The 18141-nt window shown below is 34.2% G+C and overlaps 1 protein-coding gene across 1 annotated transcript; it reads right to left on the bottom strand.

The window, feature by feature from the left end:
- Positions 1 to 258: 258 nt before the first annotated feature.
- LOC126976376 (uncharacterized) lies at positions 259 to 4971 on the bottom strand. The gene is made up of 3 exons (XM_050824678.1): positions 4630 to 4971; positions 4308 to 4542; positions 259 to 263 (listed from the first exon to the last, which is right to left on the bottom strand). Exons 1-3 carry the CDS (start codon positions 4969 to 4971, stop codon positions 259 to 261), a joined length of 582 nt encoding a protein of 193 aa, XP_050680635.1.
- Between the last annotated feature and the right edge of the window lie 13170 nt (positions 4972 to 18141).

Raw genomic sequence — 18141 nt, 5'->3', positions numbered from 1 at the left:
TCTGAGAAGAACGGGAGCAAGAATATCATCGGGTCTCTTTTTATAAATAAATCTAATAATAAAATATCCTGAGGGTGGTCGCTCTATTCCTAAGCTGTGGCCTTCACCAAAGAAAGGTTTATTTAGCAATAGTTTTGACAATCGTAACGCATTTGTTTTTTATATTGCCTTTCAGATTCTTTCAGTTTTGCTTAATAGCTGATGGAATTACTTATATATCTACATCACGATATATTTATTTATAAGGTGAACCACGGACTAATCTATAACAAAGATAAAATAGAATAATTCTAAATTTGTTGCCACTCCGTTGTTGAGCTATTTATCCTACTGTTATCAAAGAATGCTTAACAAAGTGGTATTTCATGGCAATGGTTTACAAATCACTTTATATGATAATCATTTATTCAAACAAAACAAATCTTTTAACTGTTTTTATGATACTATGATTAAATAAAATTAAAACTTTCAGTACAGGTAAGCGTACCAAGAATACTGGCAGTATGTCTTGTTTTTTTCAAAAAAATAAATGAATGGGAATTTGTTTGAATTTAAGTGCGTTTTTATTGCTACGTTTAGTCTTGATTTTATAATTATACAAATGGGTTAAGTTTTCTTTAGTGTTAATTCCGCTAATATTTGTTTTTAATCAATTCGACACGTGTTTCAAACAAATATTGGTGGAATTAACACTAAAGAAAACTTAAATCATTTGTATAATTATTGATTTCCGCAAAGTAACGCCTACTATTTTAGTACTACTAGTATTTTACCAACTATTTAAATAAAGTTAGCGACAAAATTGAATTGTTCGATATTCTTTACGTCATGGAGCGACGTCATTTGACGGCAAATGAAATGCAAAGAGCTGTAGGGATGTCGCAAGCGGGATGTTATCAATCTCAGGTATCTCGGCATTTTGGCATTCATTGAAATGTTATCTGTCGTTTATGGCAGCGCTACAATAATACAAGGGAACCCGCTGAACAGCATTCAGGCCGTAAAAGGAGTACAAACACTCGGCAAGACCGGTACATACAACTGACTGCAAGACGCCAACCGATGTTAACCGCTCGAGAGATAAGTTTGAGGCTACAAAATTCAAGTGGTGTTGATGTAAGTCCCCAAACTATGCGAAATCGACTGCATGAGTACGACCTACGAGCTCGACGCCCAATTAGATGCCCACCGATACGTCACGGGAATCGCGCTCGTCGAAATGAATGGTGTAGAGAACGCAAAACATGGACCCAGGAACAATGGGATAAAATTTTGTTTTCCGATGAGTCGCGATTCGGGTTTAGGCCTGATACAAGAAGGGTACGAGTGTACCGTCAGCCCGGATATACTGAAAGGCTCAGGTGCATTCAGGAAGTTCATCCATACAGCGGCTCAACAGTTATGGTATAGGTGGGTATTATGAAGAAAGGCGAACTGAGCTCGTTTTTGTAAATGGAAACATGAACGCTAAAAATTACGTTGAGGATATTCTCAGACCTTATGTCCATCCATTTGCACAAATCTTTGGCTCCGATTTTACGTTAATGCATGACAATGCGCGTTCACATACAGCTCGGCGAACCAGTCAATACTTGGCAACGGAGAACGTCCGGGTATTGCCCTGGCCTGCACAATCGCCAGACCTCAACCCCATCGAGCATGCTCCAGAGACGTGTTTTGAAGGACTTGGACGGAGTGACAACAACCCAACAGCTGAAGGATTTGCTACAATTCCATTGGTAGCGAATACCGTAAGATGACATAAACAGTCTAATTAATTCAATGAATAATCGTTGCCGCCAAGTTCTGAATAGCAGAGGAGGCCATACTTTGTATTAAATTATCCTATTCTTTCACAATAAATTCATTTTCTTTAAAAATTTCATTTTATTAAAAAAATGTTTAGTTGCTTATCTACCTTAGTTTCTGCAGTATATTAATATATTTTTAATTTCTGTTATTAAAAGAACTTATAAAGACAACAGCTGTTATTTTTACATCATAGGACCCTAAAAATATTATTTTAAAAATAAAATATAACGTTATAATTCTAAAATTTTAATTAGTACCTGTTGCTTAGACTTTTTTGATGTGTGTTTTTAAGCTGATTTATTTTATTATTTTTACCATTTCCCACCATTTTTGGTATGAGATCTAATGATAAGAAGTATCTAGCAAAAACTAATTACAACTCTTTTGAGTCGACATTACAATACAGGTAAAGTGATAAAAATAAATGTAAATTAAAAATAAAAAACCGTCAAGAGCTATTGAATATAGATATATGGATTAATCCTGTGATTAATTCATACAAACTGTACATAAATAAAGGTATAACGCCACTAGCCGCAATTCACAACCAAATGGCATTGTATCTCATTAGATTTTTCTTATGACATTGATACGCCCTGCCGATTACAAAGCAGTGCCACTCAGGATTCTTGATTAAACCCAAATCTTCTGAACGGCACTACAATTGCTTTCGTCATCTTGAGAAATAATATGTTAAATATTATTTTGCCAGTAATTTTACTATATACAGCGCCCTTCAGACCGAAACACTATAATGCTTACACATTGCTTCACGGCAGAAATAGGCGCCGTTGTGGTACCCATAATCTAGCCGGCATCCTGTGCACAGGAGCTTCCCACTGGTTTGGTATTGTTCTGATGTATAACTGTTCTGTCGAAAACGGACCCTATATATACAAAAACAGAGTAAACTTTCTTATCATGCATTTTATATAATTAGCTACAAAATGGCGCTTGCTACAAAAAGCAATGATTTATTAATTGTACTAAAAGACACCATGGTCAAGTAAATTAACCTATGCCTATAAACTATCATAATAGGTATAGTGTTTTTATCTTTTGAACATACGCAGGAATAATTTTGATCCTAAAACAAATATCAGTGATGCAACCATCACAGAATTTGCATTAAATATAATTTTAATGCATGTTTATTTGTAAAAGGACAACGGGTTATGTGAATCCTGATTCAGATACAAAAAACCGGTCCGCAATAGATCCGGTGCTTATTTTACGCCAGTTTTAGCTGTCGCAGTCTTGATCAACATTTTTTTAATAAATGTTATCAAGCTATTCTTTTTTTTATGATTTTAACACCCAAGAATGGAAATAGTTTATGAGATGGGTAGGTATATGATCGTATTTGTATTACCATTTGGCGGCGAATAGAAAATTTACTGTGTCAAGTCAGTATGAATGTAACTCGAGAAAAATTTCGCGTTATTACTTTTTATGACTTTCGATATCATTTACGTCAACAGGAAATTTACGATCGACTTCGATTGGCCTTTAGCCATGAAGCCTCATCTCGTGCCACTGTTTACAACTGGTTAAATGAGTTTAAACATGGTTGCTCTAATCTGACCGATGATCTGTGTGAGAAAGAGCCTTCTACGGCTACGACTAAAGATAACATCAGTGTTGTGCGGCGTATAATAGTGACCTATCAGAAGATTCGGACTCTCTAAGGCATCGGTATGAGTTATGTGCAAAAAATGCTCTACGGACATTTAGCGATCAGGAATTTGACCGAGGCCTAAAAGGTCCGTTGTGGTGACTCAAATGCTATGTTCAACGTACAGGTGACAAAGCTGGATTTACTGTTATTATTCAACAAAAATTTTGCTCACTGGGTGTTTCTCAAGGAGTTGCCAACTAAAGTGAAGAGAGGTCGAAGCGTGGGAAAAAAGATGGTGAGCTCGTTCTTCAGAAAACAGCAACTGCAGAGTGGTACACTAACAATTCAATTCCACTTATCTCGGAAGCAGTTTGGAAGAAAAGATCTCGCTTGAGGCTTCGCACACAGCCAGACGAACGATCCACTATTTATCGACGTCACACGTGGAACTACTGGACCCCGTATAGGCCCGATCTCGCACCTAGCGATTTTTATTTATTCCCGAAAATAAAAGAATAATTTCGCGGAAAACGTTTTGTGGGCGCTGAGGCAGGTGTAGCTGCGTTTCGAAAAGCCTTCGGAGATACCCCAGGCCAATGGGCTTCTTCAGTTCACTTTGAACGCCCAGTTTGCGTTCAAACTTCGTAGATTTATCGAGGACCGATACGTTAATTTAGTATGTGAAATTTATTTTTGACATACTCTTGTAAGGTATTACTTTTTTTTCATTTGAGTATTTGCATCACTTTACATACATTGTGATTAAAATAATCTGTATATACAGCCTCATCGTTTTACAATATATTGATTTAAAAGAATGGTAACGAGCTTATTGCCATTTCTTCTTAAGTAAATTAGATTTGAATTGAATACTTACTTGACCAAATCTGATGAAAATACACTAAAGGCCACATCATCTCCGTGAAAGGATTAAAAAAGTATTTAACAAGGAACGGTAATTTTTTAACTGTTTCGCCGTAGTTATACACATCGTAAGCCATAGACAATAGAGGCAAAGAACAAAAGACTAATACAACGACTACCGATGAACATTTCATTATCAGAATCACATTGTGTAGAGTTTTTACTGATTTCTTAATTATATCTCTATCCTTCACTCTGTTAACATAATCTTTGGTCTTAGTCCCCACTGATTCATTAGTTTCTTTATTATCGTCGTCCAAATTAGCTAATTCCACAATATCTTCGTTAATCTCTTTAAATTTTTTAACGGTTGCTTTAAGGATATTTCCTTTGCAATACAGTGCGGTGGATTTAGCACTTGATAATAGACAGATCGTGGTACACGGTGCTATTATAGATAATTCGTCAAAACTTTTACCGATACGTAATCCATCCAGCAACCAGAAGAATTCTGCAATGACATCCATGTATAGCCACGCTAAATTAAAAAAGAATAAGCTGTCTATGGCTAGTCTTGCTGCTTTTGATATGTTTTTATCGATAACGTTTATTCCTGATAGTAATAAAGCAAGTTTGGTCAGCTTCAAGGGATCATCAAATGTTTTTTGATAATTCATTTCAATGAAGAAAATGTAATTACTGTCTGCGTTGAAGTATTTTTTGTAAATGAAATGAACAATAAGCAGACAATTCTTTAAAACAATTTTTAATTACTGGGCTTAAACTTAAAAGGGAATAAAAGGTTTTGCTTCAATATTCCATTTATGTTTAAGCCACATTATAATTCTCTTTGGTCCGTCATAATGTTTGATTAGAGGTTTTTACTAGCAATAGTTTACAGTGGACATTCTAATTGTTATTTTGAAGTACGTTTCAACTTTGTGTGTTGTTTTAAATAAATTTTATTATGGCTTTTTAATACGACATCAACATTTGTTTGTGTACTACACAGGTATCGGCCAGCGACTTCTTTTTACACTAGTATAATTTTAACTTTACGTAGCAAACTGAACAAATTTAAAGATTTTTGTACAATAGGTCACTCGACCGGTTGGTTCAAGGGACGAGACGAGCAGGACGTTCAGGTGATGGAAATAGATACGCCCTGCCCATTACAATGCAGTGCCGCTCAGGATTCTTGAAAAACCCAAAATTCTGAGCGGTATTACAATTGCGCTCGTCACCTTGAGACGTAAGATGTAAAGTCTCATTTGCCCAGTAATTTCACTAAATACGGCGCTCTTCAGACGGAGGGCTTCTTCAGGGCGGAAATAGGCGCCGTCGTGGTAATCATAATCTAGTCTGCACTCTGTGCAAAGGAGCCTCCCACTGGTAATTTGTGTAATTAATCCCATAAGTGAGGGTTATCACTTTAAAAATAAATTGTTTAAATATGTATCCAAACTATATTTTTATATATTATAAATAGCAGATGATTCCACGAATAGGTTGTGTAAGGCGAAATTTTTCTAGTGAAGCGTGCGGTTGTGGAATGCAGTTATGAACATGATTCGATTGGTATTTCGTATTTTGACGTCATGTCCGGTGATGAAAATCGTTATTTAATACATTATAACATACAATTTAAGGTGTTGTTTCATTTTACATTTTTGTTAAGTAAATTTTGGTTAGCCGTGTGATATTATCAAATTGTAGCGCATTGTTTGTTAATGCAATTTGTGTTAATTTAGATTGATACCATAATGTGTGTAGCCTTTTGCGTTTAGTAAAAAGTTCTTGTTTTGATATTGTAGCCACCAAAATTTCATTTATATGTATATATTTATATAATCGGATAGTTTGGTTATGTTGAGGCATAAAGGGCATTCATTTTCTCAAAAATGATTCCTTTCTAATACTTTTTGAATTAATTAAATTATTGCCACCGCTTTGCTGCGAGAGAATAAACGGTGCAAGAAATTCAACCAGTATTATTTTTTGTACTCTTTAAAAAAATACAATTTCATAAAATAAACTTAGACCACGGATAAACGTGGAAAATTTTCACATATTTGAATGCACGGTGTTGGAAAAGCTCAATTAAGGCGCATTATGTCTTGATCTGATCGGGGCTGATTGATAAGAGGCTAGGAAAGCAGTCAATGGTAGCAGGAAATAATATGGGAAATGGAGGAACATTGCTTCTGCATATCCCACAAGCAAGCATTAATATATTGTACTAGCTGACTCGTGAAACGTTGTATTGCCGATATTAAAATCGCGATACAAAAGTAACTGTTGATCGTAGATGGGTGATGACTTGAAGGTTTAAGTTATTTTGTAATGCTGACTCATAATCAAACAAATTTAAAAAAAAATGTCAAAAAAATTAAAAAAAAAATCGTGTGGTACCTTAACATTTAGGGGGATGAAAAATTGTCCGATTCTCAGACCTACCCAATATGCACTCAAAATTACATGAGATTCGGTCAAGCCGTTCTGGAGGAGTTCGGTCCCGCACACCGTGACACGAGAATTTTATATATTAGATTGTGTTGAAAAGAGTAACCACTAAGTTAATGGTCTTCTCATGGCAATATGTATTTCAATCGAAAGGATCTCGGGGTAGACTAAAGCTGTAAGACAATATGCTAATCGTGTATTTCGTATTCTACAGAAACTTTAAAAGACTGCTAGACTTCTGGAATGATCTGGGCTGGTTGGAGCAAGAAGACAAGCGAAAACGTACAATGGCCCAATAAAGAGGCTAATTTTGTATTAGCCTCTTTATTGTCTCGCTTAAATGTCACCGCTTGTGGCGGCGACATGGGACGGGTCGTCCCCTTCCCTAAAATATGGTTGAGGGAGGCCATGGCTGACTCATGCTTCAAGCTCGTGAACGGGCGCTGCATGTGGTACCAGGATGATCCTGTTACCGGAGACTCGGTTTCAGATTCTTAAAAGTTATTATATACAAACTTTTATAATCGCTTATAAGATGCTCACAGAATACCTTTATTTATTTACGGTGTGTGTACATACAGCTACTGTACTCAATAACTTTTGTGTTAATTTACATTTACTTTTTTGACTTAATCGTCTAAGGCATTGACTATTTGACGTTTGAGTATGTTTGTTGCATCAATGAGTTTCTTGCTACTTCTTCTCAACCTTTTACGAAGTAGCGGTAGATTCAATTAGAAAAATATTTTTTTTACAATCATAAGTGTCATTTCCGTGACCTACATGAATAAAGTGATTTTAATTTGATTATACAGCCCAGTTAAACTAACTAAAACTAACACGTCAGTCAAGTCGTAGTGATTGTTGGATTTCATAAGTTCTTGCAACGGACAAACTCAAACTAGAAAAACCTAACATTTTAATTTAATATTTTAAATTTGTTTCAATAACAGTTTCTAAATCTGTACAGTTATCGCAGATAGAATATTTCTTATCTAATCCTTTGAAAAAGCCGCCGTCTTGTGCGGAATGCCGACAAAGATATTTCAGATAATATTTGACGGCGACAAAAACCGTGCTGAGGGATAATACAAAGGGTCTTTTACCGTTCGGGTATTGAGAAAAAGTAAAGCTTATATTGTATCCTCTGCAATTTCAAAGAGAAAATTTCGAATAGTTTTTGCTATGAGAAAGTTATTGTATTTTAAATTTTCGAATGAGGACTTAGTAGAGATGAGAGAAATAAAGGCGGGTTACTTGCAATATTATTAGTCGGGCCATCATTATTGTAGCAACTTAAATACTTCTACTTTTTACTTTTTTGAATTCAAATTTGGTATGCGTTTATTATGTGAGAAACTTCGATCTATTTTAGCCATTATATATTATAGCTATTATAGCCAGCGTAACGAAAATCTCTCAAGAAAAAAGCCATTCACTCGATTATATGAAATGTACAGTCGTTGATAGATTGACAGATGACGGCTATAATCTTGTTAAAACGGTGATAGCCGAAATCCACTACGTTTGAAGCAACTGTTCGCTTTCAAACTTAGCTGGAATATACTCCGTCGCCAATCGTCTTAACGTAATTACTACTTTTTCAAACTTATGTTAAGTCACTGCACGTTTTATACTAAACTAAATTTCAATTTTTACTTAGGCAGTCCTGCCTCTTATTACGAAGTATTTACATCCTCTTCGATTCCAGCTGTTTGATGTTTTTTCGAGTATTGCATGTCTTTCTATGCTGTAGATTTTTTGCCCGACAGTCAACGTTAAGGTATTGTTTTAGTGTTCGGGTGATGTCTGTTGCCTTAGAACACTAGCTCAACACACCATTTGACCTTAGAATACGGCTTTAGCACTAGGAAACATATGAGCATTGGCCGGTCCACAGTAGAACTTTCGCATTGACTTTTCGTTGAGTTTGTTATTCCCACTACACTTTACTTACTTTAATGATAATAGTAAATCAAAACAATGGAAAGGGCTGTACAGAAAACAGAATTAATGATTGCCTTGCACGAACTGGGTATACTTAGGCTGGCCATAAATACTGTTACAATTAAAAATAAACAAAATATTACATTTGAATTTGGAATCTGTCATTTTTATATGATTGTTCATTGAGTTGTCTCATTTTGGCGCCATAACATTGTACAATATTATGCGCTATTAAAATAGAGTGGGGTGATAAAGAGAACCGAATCAGTCAATTTTAGGGGGGGCATACCAAAACTGCGTCTTTCGGTACGTGGTGGCCATTTCGAGGACTTTTCTGCCCCAACGTACATCTATCCGTCGAGCTATGTACCCTGCCCACTGCCACTTCAGTTTCACGATCATTTAATCAGATAAATTTAAGGCCTTGGCCCAAAGACTAGGTAATATCGAATAGGATTCTCTATTATTAATTACTGAAACTTCAATAAATAAATATAAAGTTTCATTAAGATTAGATATCTAGTCATAAAAAATTAATGCATTTTTATTTCTAGCAGAAATTATTGCCGGTATAACCCTATATCTAGGAGTTCATCTATAAAAAAAACACATATTGAAAAACGAGACTTGTGTTTTGCCGCCAAAACGTCAACTTCGAATACGTTTCTAAAGAACAAAACAATTTCCCTCGTAAACAAAGACTCGAACAAAGGGTATTGTGTTAAAGAAAATACTCGAGTACATGAAACAATGGCCTGTAAAGTATAGGTTTAGTTAATTCAACCTAGGAATAGAAAACAATATCTATCTGCCATTAAAATAAGTCTGTTAACTTTTGCCCGCGACTTTGCTCGCGTGATAAGGAAATGATGTATTTCAATGTTATAATTATGTGAAGCGTTAGGGAAAAAGTATACTTTAATTATACGCGCTCATTTTGTCACTTTTTTGCTACATCACGTAGTTCCTATGTATTTATTTATTTATTTATTGTTTCACAAAAGTACTTATTCTAATTTAAAAGCAAATAAATGTAATGAACAAAGTACCTATGTACAAAAAAGTTTTAACATCTGGAGCCGATCAAGGAGTTACTTGTATTTCGAGAAACAGACCCAAGTACTACAAGTATTTTTATTTATTTACTAGCTGACCCAGCAAACGTTGTATTGTCGATATTAAAATCGCGATACAAAAGTAACTGTTGATCGTAGATTGGTGAAAATTTGAAGTTGTATGTATTTCTCATTTGCCCAGTAATTTCACTAGCTACGGCGCCCTTCAGACCGAAACACAGTAATGGTTAATCATTACTGCTTCACGGCTTTTTATTACTTTATATGGCAATACAACGTTTGCTGGATCAGCTAGTACTTTTATAAATTACTGACGAAAAAGGTAAAGATATGTACACCATACAGACTTGTCAATTGAAACTTTGTTATTCGAACTCAGCAATGCACAAAAGTAAAATTACCACGCCACCTACTGTTTGTTATATGATTTGAATTATCTTTGTAAAGATATAAATAAATTGAACAAAATAACTTAAATCTGTACCCCGCCACATCAAAGACTTATTGCAGAACTATTATAATTTTATTTGTAGCAAAATAGAGAACCTGTAAATATTATATTTTTAACCATATTAATAAATGTAAATTTATTTCTTGTTTAGCTCAAAGGGCTTGTGTCTAAAGCCGTTATTAAATTTAAAAAAAAATATGCTTCCTCGAAAACTGTGTTTTACTATTTGTTATTTTTTTTTTGTACTTTCGAAAGCATGTTTTTTATTTTTCTTAAAATATTCTACTTAAAACTTATTCGACAAATGAAGTCATCCACAGGGAGTCAGTTAATTAGAGAGCTAACCAACATAACGAAATTGGTTAGTCACAGAAATTGAAAAAAAGTTTTAAGATTTTAAAATTTTCTTCTCATTACCAATGCTTTAATATAAATATAATATTATAAAATACTAGCTGACCCAGCAAATTTTGTATTGCCATGCAAATTAATAAAAAAAATGAATAACAAAATTTTGGGCTATAGAAAATAGATGTTGACCGATTTTCAGACCTACCTACTTGACATGTAATAATAATATATTATCTAATAAAATACAGATAATAGACATTAATAACATAATTAATTATAAAAAATGTAAGGTTTTGACATCTGATAGGTTACACCTATCTAATTTCTATAAAAGACAGATAGCAAAATCGCTATTATATTATTTATACTATAACACAGCCAACTATTTGGCCACCCCTGCTTCTTTTGAGCAGTTTAGTTATAAGTCGATAGGCACTGCTTCTATTGAGCAGTGTTATAACTTTGTGGACTCCGCTTCTATTGAGCAGAGTAATAATTTAATAACCACTGCTTCTATTGAGCAGAGTATTAATTTAATAACCACTGCTTCTATTGAGCAGTGTTCTAATATAAGCAAAAATTTGGAATATTTTCCAAAAAATTAAACAATAAGACAATAGGGGACTTCTCTAGCAGTGTAAAAACACAATGTAATATAACAAGTACTAGAATAAGTAATAATTGTAAAATTGCAAACCTGATGCACCAAAACATGCAAGGATTATTAGGTAAAGAACTTGAACTGGAGTTATTTATAAATCATAAAGGTATACATATTTTATGTTTAACAGAGCACTGGCTCAGAAAATATGAGCTCATCTTTAACTTCAGTGGTCATCAGGTGGCAAGTGCGTTTAGCAGAGAAAAAGCTACACGTGGCGGCTCTCTTATTTTTGTAATAAATTATTTAAATTCAAAGAACGAGAAGATATAGTGGGCCTCTCTGTTGAACGTACAATTGAAATAGCCTGTGCAGAGCTCGAACGCGCCATTGTTGTTATTATAGACAGTCCCCCAGATGCAGTATATGAATTATTTGAAAGTGTACTGGAGGAGGTTTTATTAAAATTATCTGAGTCTAAGAAGTATATCATGATATGTGGTGATTTTAATATTAATTTATTAGAAAAATCCACAACCAGTATTAGATTCAGATCTTTATTCAAATCATATGATTTAACCAATATTTTCTTAGAGCCTACTAGAGTAACTGGCACCTCCAAAAGCTGTATTTTATTTTCTTGAGTATGTTAAAAAATACTCTAAATTATTTAAAAGTGTTTGTTCTATTGCAAAGTCTATGCATATCAGACAAATAATTAAAAATGCACCAAATAAAATAAAGATGACTTGGAATGTTATTAACTGGGAATCTGGAAGATTGAAAGACCGCAACATTGAATATAATCTATCAATAAACAATACAATAATTCAATCTCAGCAGGAAGTCGCTACTGCTTTTGAGAATTTTTTTTCTGAGATTCCAGTTTCTATCACAAACACTCTTGTCTCCTCCACCAGTGTTGCTGAGTCACTTCTTCTGGAAAATGTTATAGGATGTCAACAAAGTTTCAATCTTAGTTTTGTTAGCCCTGGAGAAATAATTAAAACTTTTAAATCTCTAGACATGAAAAAAACTGCTGATATATGGGGCATTTCTGTTAAAATAATAAGTTCAATAATTGATGTCATAGCACCATATCTTGCAATAGTATTTAATAATTGTATTAATCGTGGCGTGTTTCCTGACCTCCTGAAACATAGTAAAATTACACCAATATTTAAGTCGGGATGCTCTTCTGACCCGAACAACTATCTTCCTGTGTCGGTTTTGCCGACCCTTAGTAAAATTTTTGAAAAAATAATTTTAAGCCAAATGCTTACAACAACAATTTGACTTTACTAGGGGACGTTCAACAACGGATGCAGGTGTTGGGCTGATCAAGAATATTTTTGATGCCTGGGGGAATCGCAGAATGCACTTGGCATCTTCTGTGATTTATCTAAGGCTTTTGATTGTGTTTAACATTCAACGCTAGTCAGGAAGCTATACCACTATGGCATAAAAGGAACTGCGCTCGATCTTCTGACTTCATATCTAAACAATAGAATTCAGAGGGTCGACGTGAATGGCAGGAGATCTCCTGGGACTCCTCTCAGTATGGGGGTACCACATGGGTCTATTCTTGGACCGTTCCTCTTCCTTATCTATATAAATGATCTTCCTAATCTTATAGAGAAAAAACATAAGGTAGTATTGTTTGCGGACGACACTTCACTGATTTTCAAAGTGAAAAGAAACCAAGCTATGTATGACGAAGTGAACGATATTTTATCTGACATCGTGTACTGGTTTAGCGCTAATAACCTATTGTTAAATAGCAAGAAAACTAAATTCATTAAATTTACCGTACCAAATGTCAAAAATGTGAATTCAAATGTTTTGTTAAACGGAGAGGTGATAGAACCGGTGGAATCTGCTATATTTCTTGGCATAACTCTAGATTCCAAATTACAATGGGGTCCCCATATTCAAGGATTGGCGAACAGACTTAGTTCTGCAGCATACGCGGTTAAAAAAATTAGACAATTAACTGACATAGATACGGCGCGACTAGTATACTTTAGTTATTTCCATAGTATTATGTCCTATGGTATATTGCTATGGGGCAACGCTGCCGATATTAATACAATATTTGTGCTGCAGAACAGGGCTATTCGCGCTATTTATAACCTAGGTCCTAGAGAATCATTCAGAGCAAAATTCAAAGAAATTAACATCTTGACTGTTGCTTCTCAATATATTCTTGATAATGTAATGTATGTTCATAGGCACATAAGTGAATTTGCCAGAAACTGTCATAACCATAATGTTAACACCAGGAACAGACATAAACTGATGCTGCCTACTACTCGGCTAAGTCGAGTTAGTAAGTATTTTGTGGGGCGATGTATATGCTTTTACAACATGATCCCAGAAAATGTTCAAAACAAAAGTATTACGTTATTCAAAAGAATTGTTAAAAAACGTTTGTGTGGTAAAGGTTACTATGACTTTCTTAATGATACCACAGATTGGGAATGGAGCAACCGCACTCAGGCTATTAAATAATAAGTTTAATTGTACAATGTTACTTTGTAAATGTTACTTTAATTGTAAAACATATTTTTGATGGGAAAAAAAAGCCCGCTGAGTTTGTTGCGCCCATTCTTCTCAGGCCTGAGGCATTCACTTTGGAATGGGTGGTAGTTTTGTTGACTTTCAATAAGTGATTTCACATCCTATTTTGAATAAAAATATTTGAATTTGAATTTGACCCGATATTCACACAAAATTTCATACAAATCGGTTCAGCTGTTCCGGAGGAGTTTGGTAACAAACACCGCGATACGAGAATTTTATGTATCAGAAGATAAAGAATAAAATTTATATCTTGTAATAAATACAGCATCAATGTCAAAGTCAAATGAACTTTATTCAATTAAGCTAAAACTAAGCGTAATTGGAATCGTCACTTAATTCGTAATTCTTATAACTGAATCTGTCATATTATGTTCGGAAAAAGTAGAGCTCGTGAGAACATACAAGAAACTCAACGGAGACTCTTTTCAATCAAATAGAGTATTTTACAATAAAATATATATCATGCTCAAAGATAAAAGCGTTTTAAATTATATATTTAAAGAAGAAAGAAAATATTACTAATATTATTTAAATTTAAAATTTCATATAAAGTAATAAAGAATAAACTATATGAATATAAATTATCGTACATTGGTTTGCGTGCGGCCTCTGTAATTGAGCCATTTACTTACTATTTGAAGTACTCTAGCACCGGAAAAAAAACAAAAATATATAATAAACAAAACAAAGAAACATAGAATTTTGATCTAGGGTAACCAACTACAAAATTGTCGAGAAATTGTGTATGAAAAAATGGCCACCATGTTTTCATGATAAGGGTGTTTCGGCGTCGTTGTATAGAATAGAAAATTACTTTACGACATAACTTAACTGTCAATTTCATTAATTTTTATAACAATAGTTAGAATTCATTGTTGACACAAAGTCCCATTGTTTAAATATTATTTTATTGTTCCGTTTCACTTTTACAACTTTACGATTTAACAGCTATTGTAAAACGATCAACAATTTCTTAAAATCGTGAGTAAAGCTGCTAATAACTGTTTTTAGTGAAATTTAACAATGTTTTCATTTGTTTTGTCGGAATTGATTGAAGATTTATTTCTTCAAATTAGAATTTTATAAAGGTAGATCACTAGTTTTTAACTACCAGTAAGTGCCGAAAGTGTAAATAATCATGTTTCATATGACGTTTTTCAAGACTTGTGGGGAAAGAAGTTGTGGTGAATGATTGATTAGGCAGCACTGAAAACATACCACTTACAGGTAAATGTCCCACTTATTTTCCCACCATTTTATTAAAAAAAGTGCTGACCCTGCAAACGTTGTTTTGTCTATAAATTAAGTACCGTGCCCGCTCATTGTATGAACTGTCATTAACTGAATTATTTGTATTGCGAGCATATATGTATAACACAAATAAAACTGAAAATTTTCGCTTCTCGAGTTCCGTGCGAGCGCTCTTTCCAACTGAGCCAACCGTTCAAGTGACGTATCGTTTATAAAATCTTGTATGTTTGTTCAAATCTCATGATGTGGCTTCATCTACAGGATCTACTTTACAGTTGATAACCTGCTCATAGCATGCTCAACCACAATATTTGCATATTATGAAATTGACTGGAGATGTCACTCTTGCAAATATAAACAATTCGTTATGTTTTTTTAATTAATAACCCTCACTTCTGGGATTAATTACACAAATAACCTTCCTTAAAGGCCGGCAACGCTCTTGTGATTCCTCTGGTGTTGCAAGAGAATGTGGGCGGCGGTGATCACTTAACACCAGGTGACCCTTACGCTCGTTTGTCCTCCTATTCCATAAAAAAAAATACATAAAATAAAATTTTGTTTTAGTCTTATTTGTGTACATAATATGTACTGTAAAATATAAAGTTAGAAGCATTGTTATGCTTAGCGTTAAAATAAGAATAAAGATGGCTACACAATAATTTATATGGTAGTAAATATATTAAATGTAATTAAATAAAGCTGTATAATTAGTATTTGTTGAGTTAAAATTAAGATATTGAGTATATTGGCATTGCGTATATTTTAATATGCAAACTCTAAAAGAACGAAAGGACATTTCGGAACTACTTTTCTTATAAAACCCCATACCACTTTGCATAAACCAGTTATGCTAGAGGAATATAGTAAGTACATCATAAAACAGTTAAAAAATATTTATAGTATTTATAAGGCTACTCATATACTTAGTGTATCTGACAAATTAATCTTAATAACCATTTCTTCTGATAAAAAAACATCGTTAAAAAAAAAGGTCCCGCGTGCCTTAATAGTTATTTATGCAATTGTTGTGTAATAAGGGGTATTAAAACACGAATGTGGATTTATCTCACGAGGCGAAGCCGAGTGTGATAATAGTATCACATGAGTGTTTTAATACCTAATTATCAAGAGTTGCATACAAGACTTTATCTACACCCAGAATATGAATCCTCTAAAATATTCTGGAACAGTTAGCTTACTGCTAACATTAAAACACCAGTTCTAGTAGTAACCTAATATCATTCGTTACTGATTATATACAAATAAAATAAGTATTAATTAAACAATTATTTATTTTAGTAGTAATTTACATTTTGTATAGTGCAATAATTAAAATACACTCGAATATAATGTTCTTTTGCAGCGTTTAAAATGAATCGCTCATTTTTTGTAAACAAAACAATAAAAATATCGAAGAAAAATGGCGGGGATTCGAATAACCTACTTTTTTTTTACGGCGCGCGACGTTCTGGGAGTGTGGAGCGCGCGTTAACGAAAATGTTCTTTTTTTGAAATTCATACAGATACCACGCATCGAGCAATATGAATGTGGCTGTATGTTGAAACTCTTTGCGCATGAAGGGATGTTCATAAAATCAAAACTACTGGGCCAATCTATGTCTAATTTTTATGGGACCAAATGGCAAACATTCCGCATCATAAAGAAGAATCACGAAAATCTGATCATAAACCTCATCGTAATCAGTGTAGACACATAGAATAAAATAGCAATCGAATTGAGAACCTCCTCTATTTCGATGTCGGTTAAAAATAGAAAAGCAGTAAAGGATTCTTCCTTGTTTTTTTCGACTATAAATTCTCGCCAACTGTTTTTTTGAAGTTCTCTGAGTTACGATGTGGTGAGGGCCAATTACATGAGACTCCACTGCCAGTGGTCTGACACGTATTGCTTTGATATCTAGATCTACCTGAAGGATTACCAAAGGGAACCCTGAAGATTGCTAATCCTTGACCAAAATTATTTTCAAATTAGATCAATATCGATATTACCTATCTCTCTCTTCCTTCTCGTCTCTCTGTCTTCCTTTTATTCTATTTTTTTTAAGTGCTACAGAATTTCAAAAAGTACCTAAAATTTATTAATCGTTTACGGTCCTGTAAAAAGTTCTGTTTGCCATTTGTTGATGTCATTATCGTCCACCTTCATTATACATTTCGAGGCTCCTTTGCACAGGATGCCGGCTATATTATGGGTTCCACAACGGTGCCTATTTCTGCCGTGAAGCAGTAATGTGTAAGCATTACTGTGTTTCGGTCTGAGGGCGCCGTAGCTAGTGAAATTACTGGGCAAATGAGACTTAACATCTTATGTATCTCAGGATGACGAGTGCAATTGTAGTGCCGCTCAGAGTTTTTCAATAATCCTTACCGGCACTGCATTATAATGGACAGCGTGAATCAATTACTATCAGTTGAACGTCCTGCTCGTCTCGTCCCGTAAATAAAATAACATATGCTTGTTTTGTCTTTGAACAAAACAAAAAAACTCTACATCTCAGATTGTAGATAAATCTTCCTGTTCAGATTTGATTTTTACATGACAGATTTTATTTATATTTATTTCAAAGCGCGGTACCCTTGAAAATACCGTCGGCATATTCATTTTGAATAAAATATAAATATAGGTTCGAGGTGTGCCATGGGTCTTCACAAAAAAGAGCGGGGATTATTTTAAAGTTTTGTATTGTGGTTGGATTTCTACCTGGACCCAAGCAGGTATCAAACCGTTGTATTAAATACATGTGCTTTATTTCGAAGAAAAACGATCCGGAGTTAGGATGGAAAGCATATCTTAAGTTATTTACAAGCGGTCGTGATTGTAGTGTGTTTATTTACTAGCTGCTGCCCGCGAGGTTGTCTGCGTGGTCGCTTTGAATGATAACTCACAGTTATGCTAAATTTGAATTAAATCTATTTTTTATTTTTTATGTAAATAAGGGACGAGACGAGCAGGACGTTCAGCTTATGGTAATTGATAAGCCCTGACCATTACAATGCAGTGCCGCTAAGGATTCTTGAAAAACCCAATAATTCAGAGCGGTACTACAATTGCGCTCGTCACCTTGAGAGGTAAGATGTTAAGTCTCATTTGCCCAGTAAT

This window comes from Leptidea sinapis, chromosome 40, assembly GCF_905404315.1.
Source record: "Leptidea sinapis chromosome 40, ilLepSina1.1, whole genome shotgun sequence".
Classification (NCBI taxonomy): Eukaryota; Metazoa; Arthropoda; class Insecta; order Lepidoptera; family Pieridae; genus Leptidea; species Leptidea sinapis.
The sequence above is the reverse complement of the archived record's forward strand: the minus strand, read 5'-3'. Positions and strand labels throughout refer to the sequence as shown.